General features: G+C 50.9%; 1 protein-coding gene across 12 annotated transcripts in view; it reads left to right on the forward strand.

The window, feature by feature from the left end:
• The window catches only part of DIP2A (disco interacting protein 2 homolog A), a 100,707-nt gene that overhangs the window by 21,340 nt on the left and 62,294 nt on the right, over positions 1 to 17,073 (forward strand). For 7 of the 12 annotated variants that reach the window (XR_007137489.1, XR_007137485.1, XM_047798704.1 and 4 more), the window contains exons 2-5: positions 1,323 to 1,394; positions 7,948 to 8,067; positions 12,991 to 13,110; positions 14,428 to 14,637. Coding sequence is in view for 10 of the 12 variants with exons in the window: in XM_047798704.1 (XP_047654660.1) it covers positions 1,323 to 1,394; positions 7,948 to 8,067; positions 12,991 to 13,110; positions 14,428 to 14,637 (522 nt within the window). In the remaining 2 variants the exon portion in view is untranslated. Of the gene's footprint in view, positions 1 to 1,322; positions 1,395 to 7,947; positions 8,068 to 12,990; positions 13,111 to 14,427; positions 14,638 to 17,073 lie in introns of those variants that run through there. The other 5 variants (XM_047798638.1, XM_047798647.1, XM_047798682.1 and 2 more) reach the window with 4 other exon arrangements.

Genomic DNA, 17,073 nt, shown 5'->3' on the forward strand with positions numbered 1-17,073 from the left:
AGTAAGTGCTGGCAGCCCGTGCCGGCTCATTCCCAGCTCACTGCTTTGCTTGCTTGTTTGCAGCAGGTGGGTGGCAGGGAAAGAGGAGCAGGGGAGGGGGGGTCCCAGGAGGGCTTGCAAAACACTGAAAGCTTTCTGTTGAAGACACTTCACCCAAAGAACAAGATACCAGCGGAAACTGTAATATATATTTCTACAAAATAAAGTCTCCAAAACGTCCCAGAGCCACCCTGAGTTGTCCAGGAAACCAGCTCTTGCTTACACTGAGAAGCGTTTTCCTGCAGACATGTTTCCTGCCTTGTTCCTGGGTGGGTTAACACATTTTCAGGTTGTTCTTCTTTACAGCATTTTAGCAGAACAGCAGTCCTGTCCCCGTGCCCTGGCCAGGGACACCCCTCGGCCTGCGAGGGCTGGTTTCCTGCAGGCCCTTAGAGCAGTACTTCCACAGCCAGCACAGAGGCACTTGGGGATCTTGGTAAAATGCAGATTTGGGGAGTTCCCTTCGTGGCCCAGCGGTTGGCAGACCCGACTAGGGTCCATGAGGTTGCGGATTCGGTCCCTGGCCTTGCTCAGTGGGTTAAGGATCTGGCGTTGCTGTGAGCTGTGGTGTAGGTCACAGACAAGGCTCTGATCCTGCGTTGCTGTGGCTCTGGTGTAGGCCAGTGGCTGTAGCTCTGATTCGACCCCTGGCCTGGGACCCTCCATATGCTGCGAGTGCAGCCCTAAAAAAGTAAAAAAAAAAAAAAAAATGCAGTTTTGGATTCTGTCCATCTGGGGTGTGGCCGCAGAGTCTGCAATTCTGACGTGCTCGTAGGGGATGCCTGTCCGTTTTCAAAACTGAAGTGTTATTCGTAGAGAGTAGGAGTCACCCTTTCTGGTGTGTGGTTCTGTGAATTCGTGACATGCATGCAATTGTGGCACCACCACCGCAATCAAAATGTGGAATCATTTCCTCTGCCTCCAAAATTCTTCTGCCCCTTTGTGGCCCGTGTTCCTTCTACCCTGTCGCCGGCAACCACTGTGCTCCCTGTCCCTGCAGTCGTACCTGTCCCGGGAGGTCGTGCAAATGGGATAATTCAGTGTGAGCCTTTTAAGCCTGGCTCCTTTCACTTAGCAGTATTGGGTGAGGTCTTTCCAGACGGCTGTGTTTATCCGTCACGTGTTCCCTTTTGCTGCTGAGGAGCATTCCGTTGCGTGGGCGCATCATGCTTTGTTTACCCAGTCATCAGGTGAAGGACGTAAATGTTTCCAGACTTTCCATTAGGAATGAAAATTTGGAACTTTAGAAGAAATGTAATTCTATTTTTTCGTTGTTGTTTTAGGTGACATCACTCAAAAGGGATATGAAAAGAAGAGGGCAAAGCTGCTTGCACGTTATGCACCACTCATTCAAGGTAAGGTCAATACACATCTCATGACACTGATTTAAAGTTGATTTTGGTTTCACGTTGGTTTGTTTCGTATTCTATTAGGAAGAGCTGGGCAAATAATGTGTCTACTCCTGAACTGTGAAGTCCAAAGACAGACATTATAATGTGTAGCTCCGGTGTGGTACAAGCGTCATTCCCAAAGAGGTATAATTTCCTTCTGTGGCCACAGATCATGATTACTTTTGTGGTGATTTTTAACAAGGGGCGTTTCCTTTCTTAGGTTTGGAACAAATATTACAAGGATATCAGTTCTTCCCACCTTAGGCTGATGTTTAGAGTCAGCCCATCAATGTTTCAACAGAGATTTTGGGAGTGGAATCTAATAAGCTATTTGAAATTTTATAGACAAGTTTAAAGGGATTCAAAACATGATAAAATAGAACAAGGTGGGAGGATTTGCCACCTAGGCTATGAAGAGGTAACATCCCGCTGTCGTCATTAAGATAGCCTGGTTGGGCACAAGGGTAGACAGCTGGGTTGGCAGAGCAGAACATGGAGCCCAGACAGACACCTACATCTGTGGATACCTGGCTTTTGGTGGGTGGGTGTCACAGGTCACGGTGCTGGCACAGTTCCTTATCCATGTGTGAGGCACGTGACACTGGACACAAAATCCAGCTCCATGGTATTAAAGGCCTAACTGAAAGGCAAAAACTATAATAGCACCTTTGGAAGATCATATAGGAAAACTCTCACCACCACTAGATAAGAAGGATTTCTTAATCCCCTAAAGGTACCAAAAAGCGGCAACTGTGAGGGAAAAGCTATAAATTGGAGTGTTAAAATTAAGAATTTTGTCTTGGAGTTCCCATTGTGAATCAGCAGTAACGAACCCAACTAGTATCTATGAGGACACAGGTTTGATCCCTAGCCCCTGTAAGCTGTGTGTAGGTTGTAGGCACAGCTCGTATCCCGGGTTGCTGTGGCTCTGATGTAGGCTGGCAGCTGCGACTCTGATTTGAAACCTAGGGTGGGAACTCCCACATGCCGCAGGTGTGACCGTTAAAAAAAAAAAAAAAAAAAAAAGCACAGAGTGAAAGAAGATAATCGTAACACAAGTAATGGAAAAAGGACCAGTATCCAGAGCCTTGTAAAGCAGCACCATCCACCAGAGCCTTGTGCCACAGTGCATGCAGTCTGTCACTGCCTTGTCCAGGACGCTGACCACTAGCCACGTGTGGCTACTGAGTACTTGTAGTAGTGTGCCTGGGAGGCTGAACTTTTCACTTAATTTTAATGAATTTCAACCTTAAATACCCAGAAAGTCCCTCAACATGATTGTTTTAAAGGCCAGTATAAAAATGGGCTAAAGACTTGAGGAGTTCCCGCCGTGGTGCAGTGGAAATGAATCTGACTAGGAACCGCGAACTTGCAGGTTCCATCCCTGGCCTCGCTCAGTGGGTTAGGGTCCAGCGTTGCCATGGAGCTGTGGTGTAGGTCACAGACATTGCTTGGATCCTGTGTTGCTGTGGCTGTGGTGTAGGCTGGCAGCTGTAGCTCCAATTCGACTCCTAGCCTGGGAACCACCATGTGCCATGGGTGTGGCCCTAAAAAGACAAAAGACAAAAACAAAACAAAACAAAAAAATGGGCTGAAGACTTGAATAAGTATCTCATGAGAGGAAACCCTAATAGTCAGCAAGGAACCAAAAATACTTCACCTTGGGGGTGGTCAGAGAGGCACAGACTGAACCACAGGTCCCTTGGGTTGTCGGAGAGGGTCAGACGGGAGTGTGCCAGCAGGGTCGTGGGCCCTGGCAGGGTGGAGAGGATGTGGCTCGCCCTCAGGCAGAAACCCTGCCTGCCCACACCTCGTTCTTGTTCTGTACACAGAATGCTTCTTCCGCAACTGACAAGTGCTTAAATGTCCATCAGCCGAGTGTACACGTGTCAGCAACGATGCCTCTCATAAACATAATGGGGGGTGACAGAAACAATTACCTGAGAGTGTGCCCAGTGGAACTGAACGACCCCCCGAGAGCGTGCCCAGTGGAACTAAACGACCCCCTGAGAGCGTGCCCAGTGGAACTGAACGACCCCCCGAGAGCGTGCCCAGTGGAACTGAACGACCCCCCGAGAGCGTGCCCAGTGGAACTGAACGACCCCCCGAGAGCGTGCCCAGTGGAACTGAACGACCCCCTGAGAGTGTTACCAGTGGAACTGAACGATCACGAGAGATTATAACCAATGAAACTAAATGTTCACATGAGAATATATGCAGTAAAACTAAAATAACGCCACACTGCCGTTTGGAACCTTGTCATAGCTGGTAAAGACTGGCAGGGAGGGAGGCGGTCTGCCCGGAGGTGAGCACGCCATTTCCTTGTGAAGTGAGGCTGGAGGGGCCCCAGGAGCTCTAAGGCACTTGAGTGTTTATTTCTTAACTACCACAGTGGTTATGTATTTTTCCTATAAAATAGTCTATAAACTGAACACAAGTTTTACTCTGGCTATGGCGGTATGATATATTTTATAGTAAATCAGTAAATCAGTAAGAAGAAGACTGAAGAGGCTCTTTGTATGCCGACATTCATTCGTCCAAAATAAAATAGAAACGCACACCGAGACTGGAGGAAACTGTCACAAGCGTCGTAACGTCCATTTGCCTGACACTCACAGCAGCTGTCCAGCTGGGTGCTTGCAGGCCATTGCATTTTTGCTCCGAGCAGGGCCAGGGGTGCTTGTCGTGCCCAACCACAGCCTGTCTGTCTGGGTGGCCACTGCCCGTGCAGCGCCGTGGGCACAAGGCAGAGGGGTGTTAGCATAGACCGTCAGTTTCTCTTCCAGGTGCTATTATTTTACACCCTTAAAATCTAGGTGACTGCTTACTTAACCGTTCGAATTAGTAAGACACATGTAAGTATCAAATATGCAAATATGGATAGAAGACGAATATGCAGGAATCAATAGCTTTTTGGCCATATTTCTGTTAATGAAACAACTCATATTCATAATGGCAATAAACTGTCAAAAAAAATTTTTTTAAATTCTTTTTGGGGCCGCATCTGTGGCATATGGAGGTTCCCAGGCTAGGGATTGAGTCGGAGCTGTAGCCGCTGGCCTACGCCCCAGCCATAGCAACGTAGGATCCGAGCCATGTCTGCGACCTACACCACAGCTCACGGCCACACCGGATCCTTTAACCCACTGAGCGAAGCCAGGGGTTGAACTCGCATCCTCATGGATCCTAGTCGGGTTTGTCTCCACAACAGGAACTCTGTCAAATGTTTTTGGGACATTTAGCCAGAAAGCCACAGAACCTATGTTAGGATCATACAATCTATTTGAAAGAAGTAACCAAGAACCTAAAATAAACAAATATCTTAAATGGAAAAATTTAATATTCCAGAACTACTTCCCAAATTAACATGTGACTAAGATGCAGTTCAGTCTGGATAGCCATGGCTGGTTTCCCCTACCCCAAACCCGGCATTGGAATAATAACCCGTTTGAAGAAGAAAAACTCTGAGCGTAGCCAGTACATTTGTGAGAATAGCAGTGAGAAAGGACTGGCCTCAGGGTGTCAAGCCTGATGGTGTGCAGCTGAGGGTCCCAGCAGGAGCGCGTTGGTGGAGGGCGTGGGAGGGAGGGGCACCCAGAGATGATTTCAAGGGGTTCCCATCGTGGCGCAGTGGGAGCGAATCCGACGAGGAACCATGAGGTTGCGCGTTTGATCCCTGGCCTCGCTCCATGGGTTAAGGATCTGGTGTTGCTGTGAGCTGTGGTGTAGCTCGCAGATGTGGCTTGGACCCTGTGTTGCTGCGGCTGTGGTGTAGGCCGGCAGCTGTGGCTCCGATTGGATCCCTCTCCTGGGAACCTCCATATGCCGTGGGCGTGGCCCTAAAAAGAAAAGAAAAGAAATGATTCAGGAGAATTCAAAGGAGGGAGGGTTTATTTAATTAACCGGCACCCTCCCTGTGGAGGCAGCAGTGGGACTCTCCTTTCCGTAACTAGTGAACATAAACTTCAGAAGGATTAAAGCTCTAAATATGTTTGTAATTAGAAAATACTGTGAAATTCAGGAGCAAACCTTTGAGTGGGGATAGGAGACCTGGAAAAGCAAGGCAGTGTGCATGGCTCCCGGCGAAGGAAAGCATTGCGGAGTGGCTGAACCGCGACGAGCCGGCCGGGGCCCTGGGAGGTGTATGCAGCCCAAGCGGTGCCTCCAGCTGACCAGGGCTTCCTGCAGGCCCTCTGGGGGCTCTTTAGCTGGATAGAGTTAGCAGAAATTCAAAGAAGAGGACATACAGATGGGCAGTAAACATTAAAGTATATTCGGGAGTTCCCGTCGTGGCGCAGTGGTTAACGAATCCGACTAGGAACCATGAGGTTGCGGATTCGGTCCCCGCCCTTGCTCAGTGGGTTAACGATCCGGCGTTGCCGTGAGCTGTGGTGTAGGTTGCAGACGTGGCTCGGATCCCGCGTTGCTGTGGCTCTGGCGTAGGCCGGCGGCTACAGCTCCGATTCGACCCCTAGCCTGGGAACCTCCATATGCCGCGGGAGCGGCCCAAGAAATAGCAACAACAACAACAACAACAACAACAACAAAAAGACAAAAGACAAAAAAAAAAGTATATTCGGCCTTACGGGGAGACATGGAAATGCAAATTAGTGAACCATTTTTCTCCTATCAGATGGGCAAAATTCTGAAGCTTGTGACATGCAGTGCTGACAGAGGTGTGGGGTAGTGGCACATGGTGGGAGTGCCAATTGCTCCAACCTTTCTGAGAAGTTAGAAACCTTTCTCTGGGTATCTGTTAAAATTAAAAATAGACCTGCTCTTTCATCCAGTGATTTCCCGTTGGGTTTGTTATCTTTGCTGGATAAATGAACGGCTCTCAGTAAAAGCATCATTTGGATGTGTAAGTGTGAGCATGTCTGTAGGCACACGCATTACCCTGCAACAGGCCTGTTTCTAGTCCATGATGCGTAAGACTGTATATTCTCCATTATGGACTTGAAAGAAATTTTGTCCAGTGACAAGAAACAAGAAGCCACAAACAGAGCTGACCGGCATTGCTGTATGTTACACACGTTTATGCATGGATACATATGTGTGTGTGAATACGTTCACATTTTGAAGGGCTAAGCCTTGGTTTCCAGGGAGGGTGTTCTGTTCACTGTATGCCCAACACCCAAAATGTGGTGCTTAAAACTATGGCAGCAGCATCTGTTCTGCCTATAAACCTGCAGGTCGGCCAAGCTCTGAGGGCAGCAGCTTCCTGTCCCTGAAACCAGAGCCTATGTCCCAGGGGATGGGGGCTCCTCGGTCACAGCCGTGGGGCAAGTACTGGGAGTCTCAGGCAGCAGAGCACTGGGCCCCGTGGCCTCCAACTCCTGTCCTCTCAATGTGTCATCACAGAGAGCTGAGGGGCTGAGGGGCCTTTCATGACTGGCCTTAGTCACCCAGCGTCCCTTCTGCCATACCGGGTCCATCAGAGGTCACGACCTAACTGGCTCAAGTGGGGATAGGCTGCTGATTTTCAGGCACTGACAAGGGCCGGGGAAGCTGTGGGGCTGGAGTCCCTGCTGGCCATGGTTATGAAATGTCTTGAAACAAAGGCTAAAATTAAGCAGATTATTATTATTATTATTATTGTCTTTTTTTTTTTTGCCATTTCTAGGGCCGCTCCCATGGCGTGTGGAGGTTCCCAGGCTAGGGGTCCAATCAGAGCTGTAGCTGTCAGCCTACACCAGGGCCCCAGCAACGCAGGATCCAAGCTGCACCTGTGATCTGCACCATAGCTCACGGCAGTGCGGGATCCTTAACCCGCTGAACGAGGCCATGGATTGAACCCACAGCCTCATGGTTCCTAGTCGGATTCGTTAACCGCTGAGCCACAGGGGGAACTTCTTAAGCAGGTTATTTTGATGAAACCCAACTGAAGGCTTTGTTTCGTGCTATTCTTAAACACCAGCAAGTTAGGATTCAGACAACATCAGGGACTCTGTTTCATGGCCTGTGCTTGTCCACTGTTCCTTTACTCACCACACGGTCACAAGTTCTGTGTTTGGGGCCGTGGATGTGAGAGCCTGTGGGCCTGCGACGGAGCGTGAAGACCCCACACCTGCAGGTGTCGTGGGCAGAGGCTGTCAGCACCTGAGGCCTCCGAGCCTCTCGCTCCTCTCCTGCCCTGCTTCTTTTCCACCTGTGCCTGAGGGCAGCTGGCGACACCCTTGGTGTGGCTTTGTGGGCTCTTGCCTGCTGGGTTTGCTGACACCATGGACAGTGCCAAGAAAAGAAACGCTGGCCATTTCACGAGGGCTGTGTGTGCTGTGCCATGAGGACAGGTTGGGCCGGCCCTGGGTGGAGGGGGCTGGAAGTGGGCCTCGCCGACTCCATCCCTGCCCCAGGCTCAGGGTCTTCTCGGGGGCGGGTTGGGGGGCACGTGCTTGGTCCTGGTGTGCGGTGGGGGCTGTGTAGCAGTGTGGGAGAGTGGGGGCCGTTTTACATGGGTTTTTCCATTATTGGGAAAGCAAAATGTTTACCCAAAACGTTCCTGTAAATCGTGTTTCAGGAGCAGACCCATCCCTCCAAGCAGAGAGCAGACTCCCTGGGCCCGCACCCTCCACGGCGCCCACCCTCAGACCGCAGAAGCCACGGCCCAGCAATACACGGGATGAGCGCTTCAGGTCAGGTAGGGACCAGAGACCCACAGGCTCAGCTTGGACATGTGTCTCTGCTGTGAAATTCTTTTCACTTGAGTGATAATTGACCGCATCATGTTTTTCAAGAAAAGATCTTACTTTGACATAATTCAGCATGTTTTAATGTAGCCTGAAGTGTAATTGCACTCAGGGGATGCTTACAGTAATCTCAGGAGAAAGCGAGTCCTTTCTTCCCCACTAGCTTAGTTTCTGCAGATATTTGTGTCCATTTCTCTACCTAGAGCTTTGGGTGGGTGTTGGTGGTTTTATGCCTTAGGGACCAGCTTTCCTAGTTTAGTATTTTTTTCATTCTCTAATTTTGGAGATTTCCTTCTAATTAGATTTCTGCCACTCTTTCAGTGCTTTTATAAATATTTAAATTTTTATCCGGCATTTTATTTGAATTACCAGACCACCTATTGAAAAAATCATGTTTTCGGTTATAGATAACCTACTGATAATTTTTTAATATTCTTTCACCTGTTTAACAATATTTTCTTTTTCTTTTTTTTTTTTTGTCTTTCTGTCTTTTCTAGGGCCGCTCTCACGGCACATGGAGGTTCCCAGGCTAGGGGTCTGATAGGAGCTGTAGCCACCGGACTACACCACAGCCACAGCAACGCCAGATCCGAGCCGCGTCTGTGATCTAAACCACAGCTCACGGCAATGCCAGATCCTTGACCCACTGAGTGAGGCCAGGGATTGAACCTGCAACCTCACGGTTCCTAGTTGTATTCGTTAACCACTGCGCCACGATGGGAACTCCTGTTTAACAGTATTTTCACCATCGTTTGATTGAATTATTTCCTTTATATTTAAGCTCTTTCGGTAAACTTTATGTAAAGAAAAACTTAGTGATGAAGAAATGGCCATTTTGTCTTAATATCTAAAAAGAATATTAACATGTTAAATATTATTATGTCAACATGGGAGTGTGTTGAAGTGATTTGAAAAAATTTTGATCAGATAATTTCTTACCAACTTAATATACATTAAAAACTTCATTGCACTGATGATAGTTTCTTTTCTGATTACGTAAATGATGCATGTCATACAGGCTATTGCACCAAGTCTAAGAGCAAAAGGAAACGTGACCTTAACTCCCTGACCCCGAGGTGGGCGGCTCACTGAGTGGTGTCGTCGTTGGTCCTGTGCTCCACCAGAGGGGTCGTGGAGGCGTCCCGTCCCTGCCTGGCCTCCTCCTCTGTTCCCCCCGCTTCCTCTCCGTGTAACGGACACTGATGACCGGCGTGCTGCCCTTGTGATCTGTGTCTGGTTCTTCTTTTACTTTCTGAAAATAAGGCCTTTATCGGAAATGTGCTTTGCTTTTCTTTTCTCCAAGGCTTTGTGTGGCTTTTGCATTTTCTTAGAATGGCTCTTGTAGCAGAAATTTTTGATTTTAATGAAGTCCAGCGAATCAGCTTTTCATGAATAGTGCTTTCGTTCTTATATCAAAGAAGTCTTTGCCAGGAGTTCCTGCTGTGGCACAGTGGGTTAAGAATCCAACTGCACTTGGGTTGCTGCATAAGGGCCGGTTCGATCCCTGGCCGGTGCAGTGGGTTAGAGTATCCGGCATTGCTGTACCTGTGGTGTAGGGTGCAGCTGTGGCTCAGATTCCGTCCCTGGCCCAGGAACTTCCACGTGCCGCGGGTGCAACCATAACATTTAAAAAAATTTTTTTTTTGTCTTTTGTCTTTTTTGTTGTTGTTGTTGTTGCTATTTCTTGGGCCGCTCCCGCGGCATATGGAGGTTCCCAGGCTAGGGGTTGAATCGGAGCTGTAGCCATCGGCCTATGCCAGAGCCACAGCAGCGTGGGATCCGAGCCGCGTCTGCCACCTACACCACAGCTCACGGCAACGCCGGATCGTTAACCCACTGAGCAAGGGCAGGGACCGAATCCGCAACCTCATGGTTCCTAGTCGGATTCGTTAACCACTGCGCCACGACGGGAACTCCCTAAAAAATTTTTAAAAAGAAATCTTTTCTAAACCTAAGGTCAAAAAGATTTTTATAGTTTTAGGTTTTATATTTAGGTCTATGGTTTAGATTTTAGTTAATTTTCCTATGAGTGTAAGCTATGGCCCCAGACTTAGTGTTTCGAGTTTGGGAATCCCATCGTCGCTTGCGTTTGTTGAGAAGCCTTGCCTTTGCTTCTTTGTCTAAAAGCAGTTGCACGTGCGTGTGTGACTTTCTGGGCTCTGTCCTAGTCTACTGCTGCATTTGCCTCTGTACGGCAAAGCCTTGCTCTCTCAATGACGGCAGCTTAGCAGTAATTGTTCACATCGGCTGTGTTATTTCTCCAAGCCTGTCCCTCACCCTTGTTTCCTTGCAGGTACTGTGTCTTTTTCCCCCCGGTGCTTTTAAGATTTTTTTCATCACTGGCTTTGAGTGATTTGGTTGGGCTGAGTCTTGGTGTAGTTGTCTTCATTCCTCGTGGTGGAGTTTGTCGAGCTTCTTGGGTCTGTTGTTTTATACCTTCTAGTGTTGATATTGTCGAGATTTTTAGTCTCCGCTGTCTCATCTGTGCTTAGGTTTTGTCTGTTTCTGAGTCAGCAGTGAAGTTGAAGTGTGTGTCCGCGGTCACAGCCAGCTCTGTTGTGAGGACTCCTGGCTCTGGCTCCCGCTCCTGAGCACTGTCTTCCATGGATGTTTTTGGTTGTATGTCTGGGAATGTTCTTATTAGACCCTCAAGTTTAAATGGTTATTTGGCTAGGAGTTCCCTGGTGGCTCATCAAGTTAAGGATCTGACGTTGTCACTGCTGTGGCTTGGGTCACAACTGTGGTGCATGTTCAATCCCTGCCTGGGAACTTCTGCATGCTGTGGGCATGGCCAAAAAAAAAAAAAAAAGATAATTGGCTTATATAATTCTAGGTTCAACACTTTTTTTCTTCAGCTGCGTTGTCTTGTGTCTAGTGGTGACTGTTGAGTAAAGTCAATGTGTTTCTTGATCCTTTAAGTTGATTTACACTTTTTTTTTTCCCGGAAGCTTTTAGAATTGTCTTATTCCTCTCTTTGATGTTTAAAAAAACTTTTTTGCTGCACCCAAAACATGTGGAAGTTCCCGGTCCAGGGAGCTTCCCTGCACCGCGTGCTGTTGTGACCTGCGCCACAGCAACACGAGATCCTTACCCCACTGAGCTACAGGAGAACTTCCTATAAATTTCATTTTAATACACCTAGGTGTGCATTTTTTATCTTTCCTGATCAGCACCCTATAAACCATTTTACTGTAAGGTTTCTAAATGCTTTAAAGAGGTCTTGTTGGAGAAAAACTTGGACACATGGACTTGATCCTGTGATGAGCCCCTGGCCTGCTGTCTGGCTCCCGCCACCCCCCCCACACTCAGTCTTGGGTTTGTCACCAGCCCCCTGCTTCCTCCCTCCCCAGTGACTTTGAAGCAATCCCAGAGACCATGTTATTTCATGTAGATGCCATCATATCCTCAGTCTCTGTATCTGAAAAGAATGCCTGTATTTCTAAAAGATAAAACCATTATCATGAAATAATTTGCAGTAATTCCTTAGGATCAAATACCGCCAGTGTTCATGTGGCTTTTAAAAAACTGTTAGCTTGGTCCCAGGATCCAGATAAGATGGACATATGGCAGGTGGTCTGGTGGCCCTCTGAGTATAGCCCTGAGCTCCACGCTCCCTAGGCTCCAGCGGGCCGGGTAGGGTCTGTGTCCTTCCACGGGGGTGCAGCAGGCCGGATGCTCTCTCTTCCTTGGGAAGCTGGCAGATGCGTGATGATGTTTGTTAGGCTGGCAAAATGGTGAATCCAGCTCTGTCACCCTTCCTTCAGTGGCTGGACTGCTATGGAGAGAAACTTGTGCTCACTCACCGCACGGTGGAGGGAGCCAGGCACATGCCCGTTCTTTCCACGCACGCGCTTGTTTTCCAAATGACCGCAGGTGGGGTCCCTGGCGTCTTCCCTCGGCAGCCAATTAATTTCACTTCCGGTCTCCCTTCCCTTCCTTTCTTTTGTCTTATTTTTAGCATCATAGCCGGTATTTGGTCCCTTCTTGCATTTGTACCTGGTGAGGTTCAAACTGCCCTGTCCTTGGCCATGGGGAGCGTCTCCAGCTCTGCCCCGGACGCCCGGGCTGTTGGGCGTGTGCTTGTGGGCTGTTAGGAGGCGCTGCTGCAGGTTCCTCTGTGTCTCCTGCCCCCACCCGGAATCACCTTTTCTCAGGGGGCTGGCAGCCGGGGTGGAATGTGAAGACCCCCTTCTGGTGGTAGCGATGCTCACTGCTCTCGGGCTGGGCATCACGTCCAGACGCTTTTAGTGGACAGAGGCCAGACGTGCCAGTTAAAGACAGAGCGCCGCGTGTGTTCATGCAGACGCCTTCCATTCGGGTTCGGGCCCGGCGGGTTCCCTCGCTTCCTTGGTCTCGTCTTGTCTCCTCCCTCGTCAGCATCTGGGTTCCCAGGGAGGGACGATGGGCTGAGACCAGCAGGCCCCTCTCCCCTTGGTCTCTCCTGCTCACCACAGACGCGCTGTGCCCCCATGGCCCGGGCAGCGTGCCTGCAGAGAGAGCTGCGTGCCTGTCCTGGGCGCGGTGCTAGAGCGGCCACTTAGACGCTGACCCAGCGTTCCTTCTGTGGCTCTGCCTGACCCAGAGTCTAAGCGCTTCGGGGAGCGCCTGGTGCCCCAGCCAGAGCACACGGGGGTCATCTTCTTTTCAGTGTGGGGAACGTCTTCTTTTTGATTTGAATCTGAAAATATCTGCAAAGTCAAGTCTACAAGGAAGGAATATTTGTAGAAATCTAGGTTCAGTGTGTGGGACCCGCCTGTAAGCCAAGCTTGTGTTCCCTTCACATGCCGTGGAAACAAGTAAGAACGTGAGCCGTAGTTTTGTTACTTCACAAGGGGTCCTGTAACATGTGTTTTGCTGTTGTTCCTTCTCTACAGATGTTCACACGGAGGCTGTGCAGGCAGCGCTGGCCAAATACAGAGAGAGGAAGATGCCGATGCCGTCCAAGAGGCGCTCTGCCCTGGCGCCTGCGTCCGCAGAGGCCTACACCCCCCCAGGTACTGGGCAGGGCCCGGGGGCCTGGTGAGGTTTCCTGCTGGGGTGGAGGAGCCTCCCCGCTGTAGTAAAGAGTGTGTGCGAGCGTGTGCGTGTGTGCACTCGCTCACGTGCACACACACACGAGCACCTGCACATGCACGAGGCACTGCTCAGCCGGGGCTCCCCGGGCACAGACCCAGCGTGGCCCTGACCCAGCAGAGGCTTGCTTCCTACAGGACGTCTGTGTGGATTTGAGTTTAAAAGATGCATTCGTGTCTTTCAGTAAAGAGCAGAGCCTGCGTAAGTGCTCGTGCAGTGAGCGCGCTCCCCAGATTCAGAGTTGTGAGATGACTCTTGCATCTCTCACTATGATTTACTTCACAGTCACCAGGTCTCAGGTAGGAGACTCGGGCTGTTTGGATGGGTTTTCAGTTGTGTTGCTGTGGTTACCATTGGACAAGAAAACCTTCGGTGGCGTTTCTCCTCAGGACGTGCGCTTTGCATTTATTTCCTCGTAAGGCCTGTCGAGGCGCTGAGAACACGAGGCTGCGTGTCTGTGTATCTGTCCGTCCGTGTTATTTAAGTCACACAACATGACACGTGTCCTTGGTCTGACACCAGATTCAGAAGGTAACATGGTCTTTTGGTGACGCTTCCTCATTTAGAAAAAAAGTTTAGGAGTCCCCGCTGTGGCGCGGTGGGATCGGCGGCCTCTTGGGAGCGCTGGGGCACAGGTTTGATCCCTGGCCTGTCACGGTGTGTTAAGGATCCAGCACTGCTGCACGTGCGGCTTGGGTCACAGTGGCAGCTAATCTGATCCCTGGCCTGGGAACGCCATCCACCACGGGGTGGCCAGGAAGAAAAAGTTTATATTGTTGAAAAAGTCTTAGGAATGGCTGTCAGATTGTTTCTATGCATACGTGTAGACACTACCCCGTTTTCGAAGCCCTTCCTAACGCCTGTGAAGCCTGTGACGACGCGTGGTCGTGCCGACTGGGTGGAACCCGACTTCATGCGGGTGCTGGCACCTGAGGCGCTTGTCTTGGGAAAGCGTTCTTTTCTGAGCTCAGTCACCTCCCCTGAGGATGCAGTGATGGTCTGGGCCCCCACGGCGCCTAGCGAAGTGAGCCTGGCTTCCTTGGGGTTGGGCGTGTGCGCCGAGGCCTCTGGGGGAGCCCAGGCGAAACCAGGTTCCCAAGCGGTCCGTCAGGTGCAGGCCCTTCTCCACTTCCGGGTGCAGCAGTGCCGGTGCAGGGCCCGGGCCCGGGCCAGTGCGGGCCCTCTGCCCCTCGAGGGCACCCCCCACATCACGCCTGTCCTCGTTATTTTAACCACAGACACGTCGTCTGCCTCAGAAGACGAGGGCTCTTTACGGCGACCCGTGCGACTCGCCTCCACCCCGCTGCAGAGCCATCCCAGCGTCCAGCCCTGGCTCGGCCAGGCCGGTCAGGGCTCGTCCACCTCCTCCTCCGCATCTTCCACCTCATCTCACCCGGGAGGGAGCCCCGCCGCCGCGCTCGCAGGCCCCGCGGCCCTCGCGCACATAGGTCAGTAACGGCGCGGGGACCCTCCAGGGAGGGGCACCCCTGTGCCCACCGAGACCCCCCCCTCTCCTTTGCTTCCGGGAGGTGGCCTCTTGGGAAGCACGGTCCGCTGCTGCTGTGGTCTGGCAACCCCAGACGCTGTGGCCTGTGGGCCTCCTCTAGGACCCGACACGTGCCGGGTGTTTCTGGACCTCCCGTGTCCCGCGCTGGGCGGTGGCTGGCACAGGTCACCTGCTGCCTGCACAGGTGCGGCTGGAGTCCTGGGCTGTCCCGCTGTGGGTGTCCCGAGGCAGGGGCTGGGGACGTGCCAGCCTAGACACCCCTCGACCTGGAAAGAGATGTCCGTCAGAGCTCGGCCACGAAGATGCCTGGACCTTTTCCAGGTCACCTGGTCCTTTAAATTACGTTAATCTCAGATAGGAAAACATTGCAAACCTCTCATTATTTGAAATCATATACTTTTTAAACAAAAATAGTAAGGTAGCTGCGAAGCCCACGTACATTCTTGAACCGGTGCCTTAACAAGGGCACTCCGGAGATGGTGCGTCAGCACTGCTGGGGACTCATCCTAACACCCTCTTTTTCTAGATGTGGAGGAAGGGGAAAGTGGGGGATTGCATCTTGCCTGAGAGCACGCAGGTAGCAGGAGGTGGAGCCGGGGCTGACTCACAGTTTTCTGATTCCCATTCCTTTTCTTGCTGTCAGTTGCTGTTCTGCTAGAACTGAAAAGATGCATCAGCAGTGCACCCATGACAGGCCAGGTTTTTTTGGGGGGGGCGGAGGGTAGTCCCAGGAGGCGAAACACCCACAGGCAGGTGCTGGTCTCAGTGCCGAGCTGCCGTCGCCGAGGTCTTGGTCTTTGGCTGGGCTGGGAGTTCTGAGTGACTGACCGGTTCGAGTCATTTCCCAGAGCCTGCACGTTTCTGTGCCAAGCTGTGAGTCTTAGATGAGAACTCAGATGCCTCGAGCAGCTTCCAGCACACAGAGTAGCTGCCAAGGCCACCAAGGCCAGGCTGTCAGGACTGTCCCAGGCAGCATGCTTTACGAGAAAAGGCTCTTCAGAAGCAGCCCGCCCAGCTTGTTTGGTAGCTTTCCCGGGGCCCTGCCAGCTCACCTGTCCTCAGGGGCGTTTGCAGTGGAAAGGTTGGGAACAGCTTGAGAAAGACGCATTTTCCCTCTTTGTCAGGGAATCTGACTTACTGCAAGTACACAGCTACCTCCAATGTGAGGAAGCCGTAGTGCTCGAATGTTCTCTCGGCTGTTCAGCTGCCTGAAGCTCTGTCTGGGGTGCAGGATGTGGGGAAGCGGAGCAGTGCAATCCTAGTTGGGTGGAATAGCCGCTGCCTTGCTGTGATTCACAGCGCTTCCTGGCGGGTTAGCAGTAAAAGCATGTTAAACAGGAAAAGGTGACCGCAGTTCCAGGTGTTTAACCCGCCCTGCCTTCCCGGGGGGTTGTGGGGTCTTTTGCCTGTAAGGCGGGTCTGAGTTTGCCTCCACTCTGCAAGGTCCTGGCTGTAAAGACTTAGGAGGGGGGTTCTTCACCCGTGTGTATGTGGGAGGGGCCTGCTGACATCTGCAGGTGTGGCTGAGACGTCTCTCCTCCTCCCACGGGCTTGGCCTCACGTACACGCTGTGTGGTTAGTTCTGGTCAGTTCTGAACATCGTGCCCGGGGCTCTGCTTAACACTTCCCTGTCATTTGTAGCCTTCACGTGCCGAATGTTTGACCTGAATTTTTAAATCTGAAAATATTCCACTTTCTTCTCCCTGTTATAAAAATCATCCTTTGTTTTAGTTTCGGACACTAGGGAATCCTGCACTTTGGGCTAAGGAAAGATATATAGAAAGACAACTGTATTAGGTAAACATTTTTGAGGTAGGAAACGTTAGCTAAAGGTATTTAAAAATAGGTATCATTATTTGGAGTTCCCGTTGTGGTAAGGACCCGGTGTTGTCTCTGTGAGGGTGCAGGTTCAATCCCTGGCCTTGCTCAGTGGGTTAAGGATCTGGTGTTGCTGTGGCTGTGGTGTAGGCAGCAGCTGCAGCTCAGACCTGACCCCTGGCCCAGGAACTTCCATATGCCTCAGGTGTAGCCTTAAAAAGAAAAAAAATATCGTTTTCAATTTGGGGTTAAGAAAATCATACACATAAGGAGTTCCCGTCGTGGCGCAGTGGTTAACGAACCCGACTAGGAACCATGAGGTGGCGGGTTCGGTCCCTGCCCTTGCTCAGTGGGTTAACGATCCGGCGTGGCCGTGAGCTGTGGTGTAGGTTGCAGACGCGGCTCGGATCCCACGTTGCTGTGGCTCTGGCGTAGGCCGGCGGCTACAGCTCCGATTCAACCCCTAGCCTGGGAACCTCCATATGCCGTGGGAGCGGCCCAAGAAATAGCAACAACAACAACAACAACAACAACAACAAAAAAGAAAATCATACACATG

Source organism: Phacochoerus africanus, chromosome 1 (assembly GCF_016906955.1).
Source record: "Phacochoerus africanus isolate WHEZ1 chromosome 1, ROS_Pafr_v1, whole genome shotgun sequence".
Taxonomy (NCBI): Eukaryota; Metazoa; Chordata; class Mammalia; order Artiodactyla; family Suidae; genus Phacochoerus; species Phacochoerus africanus.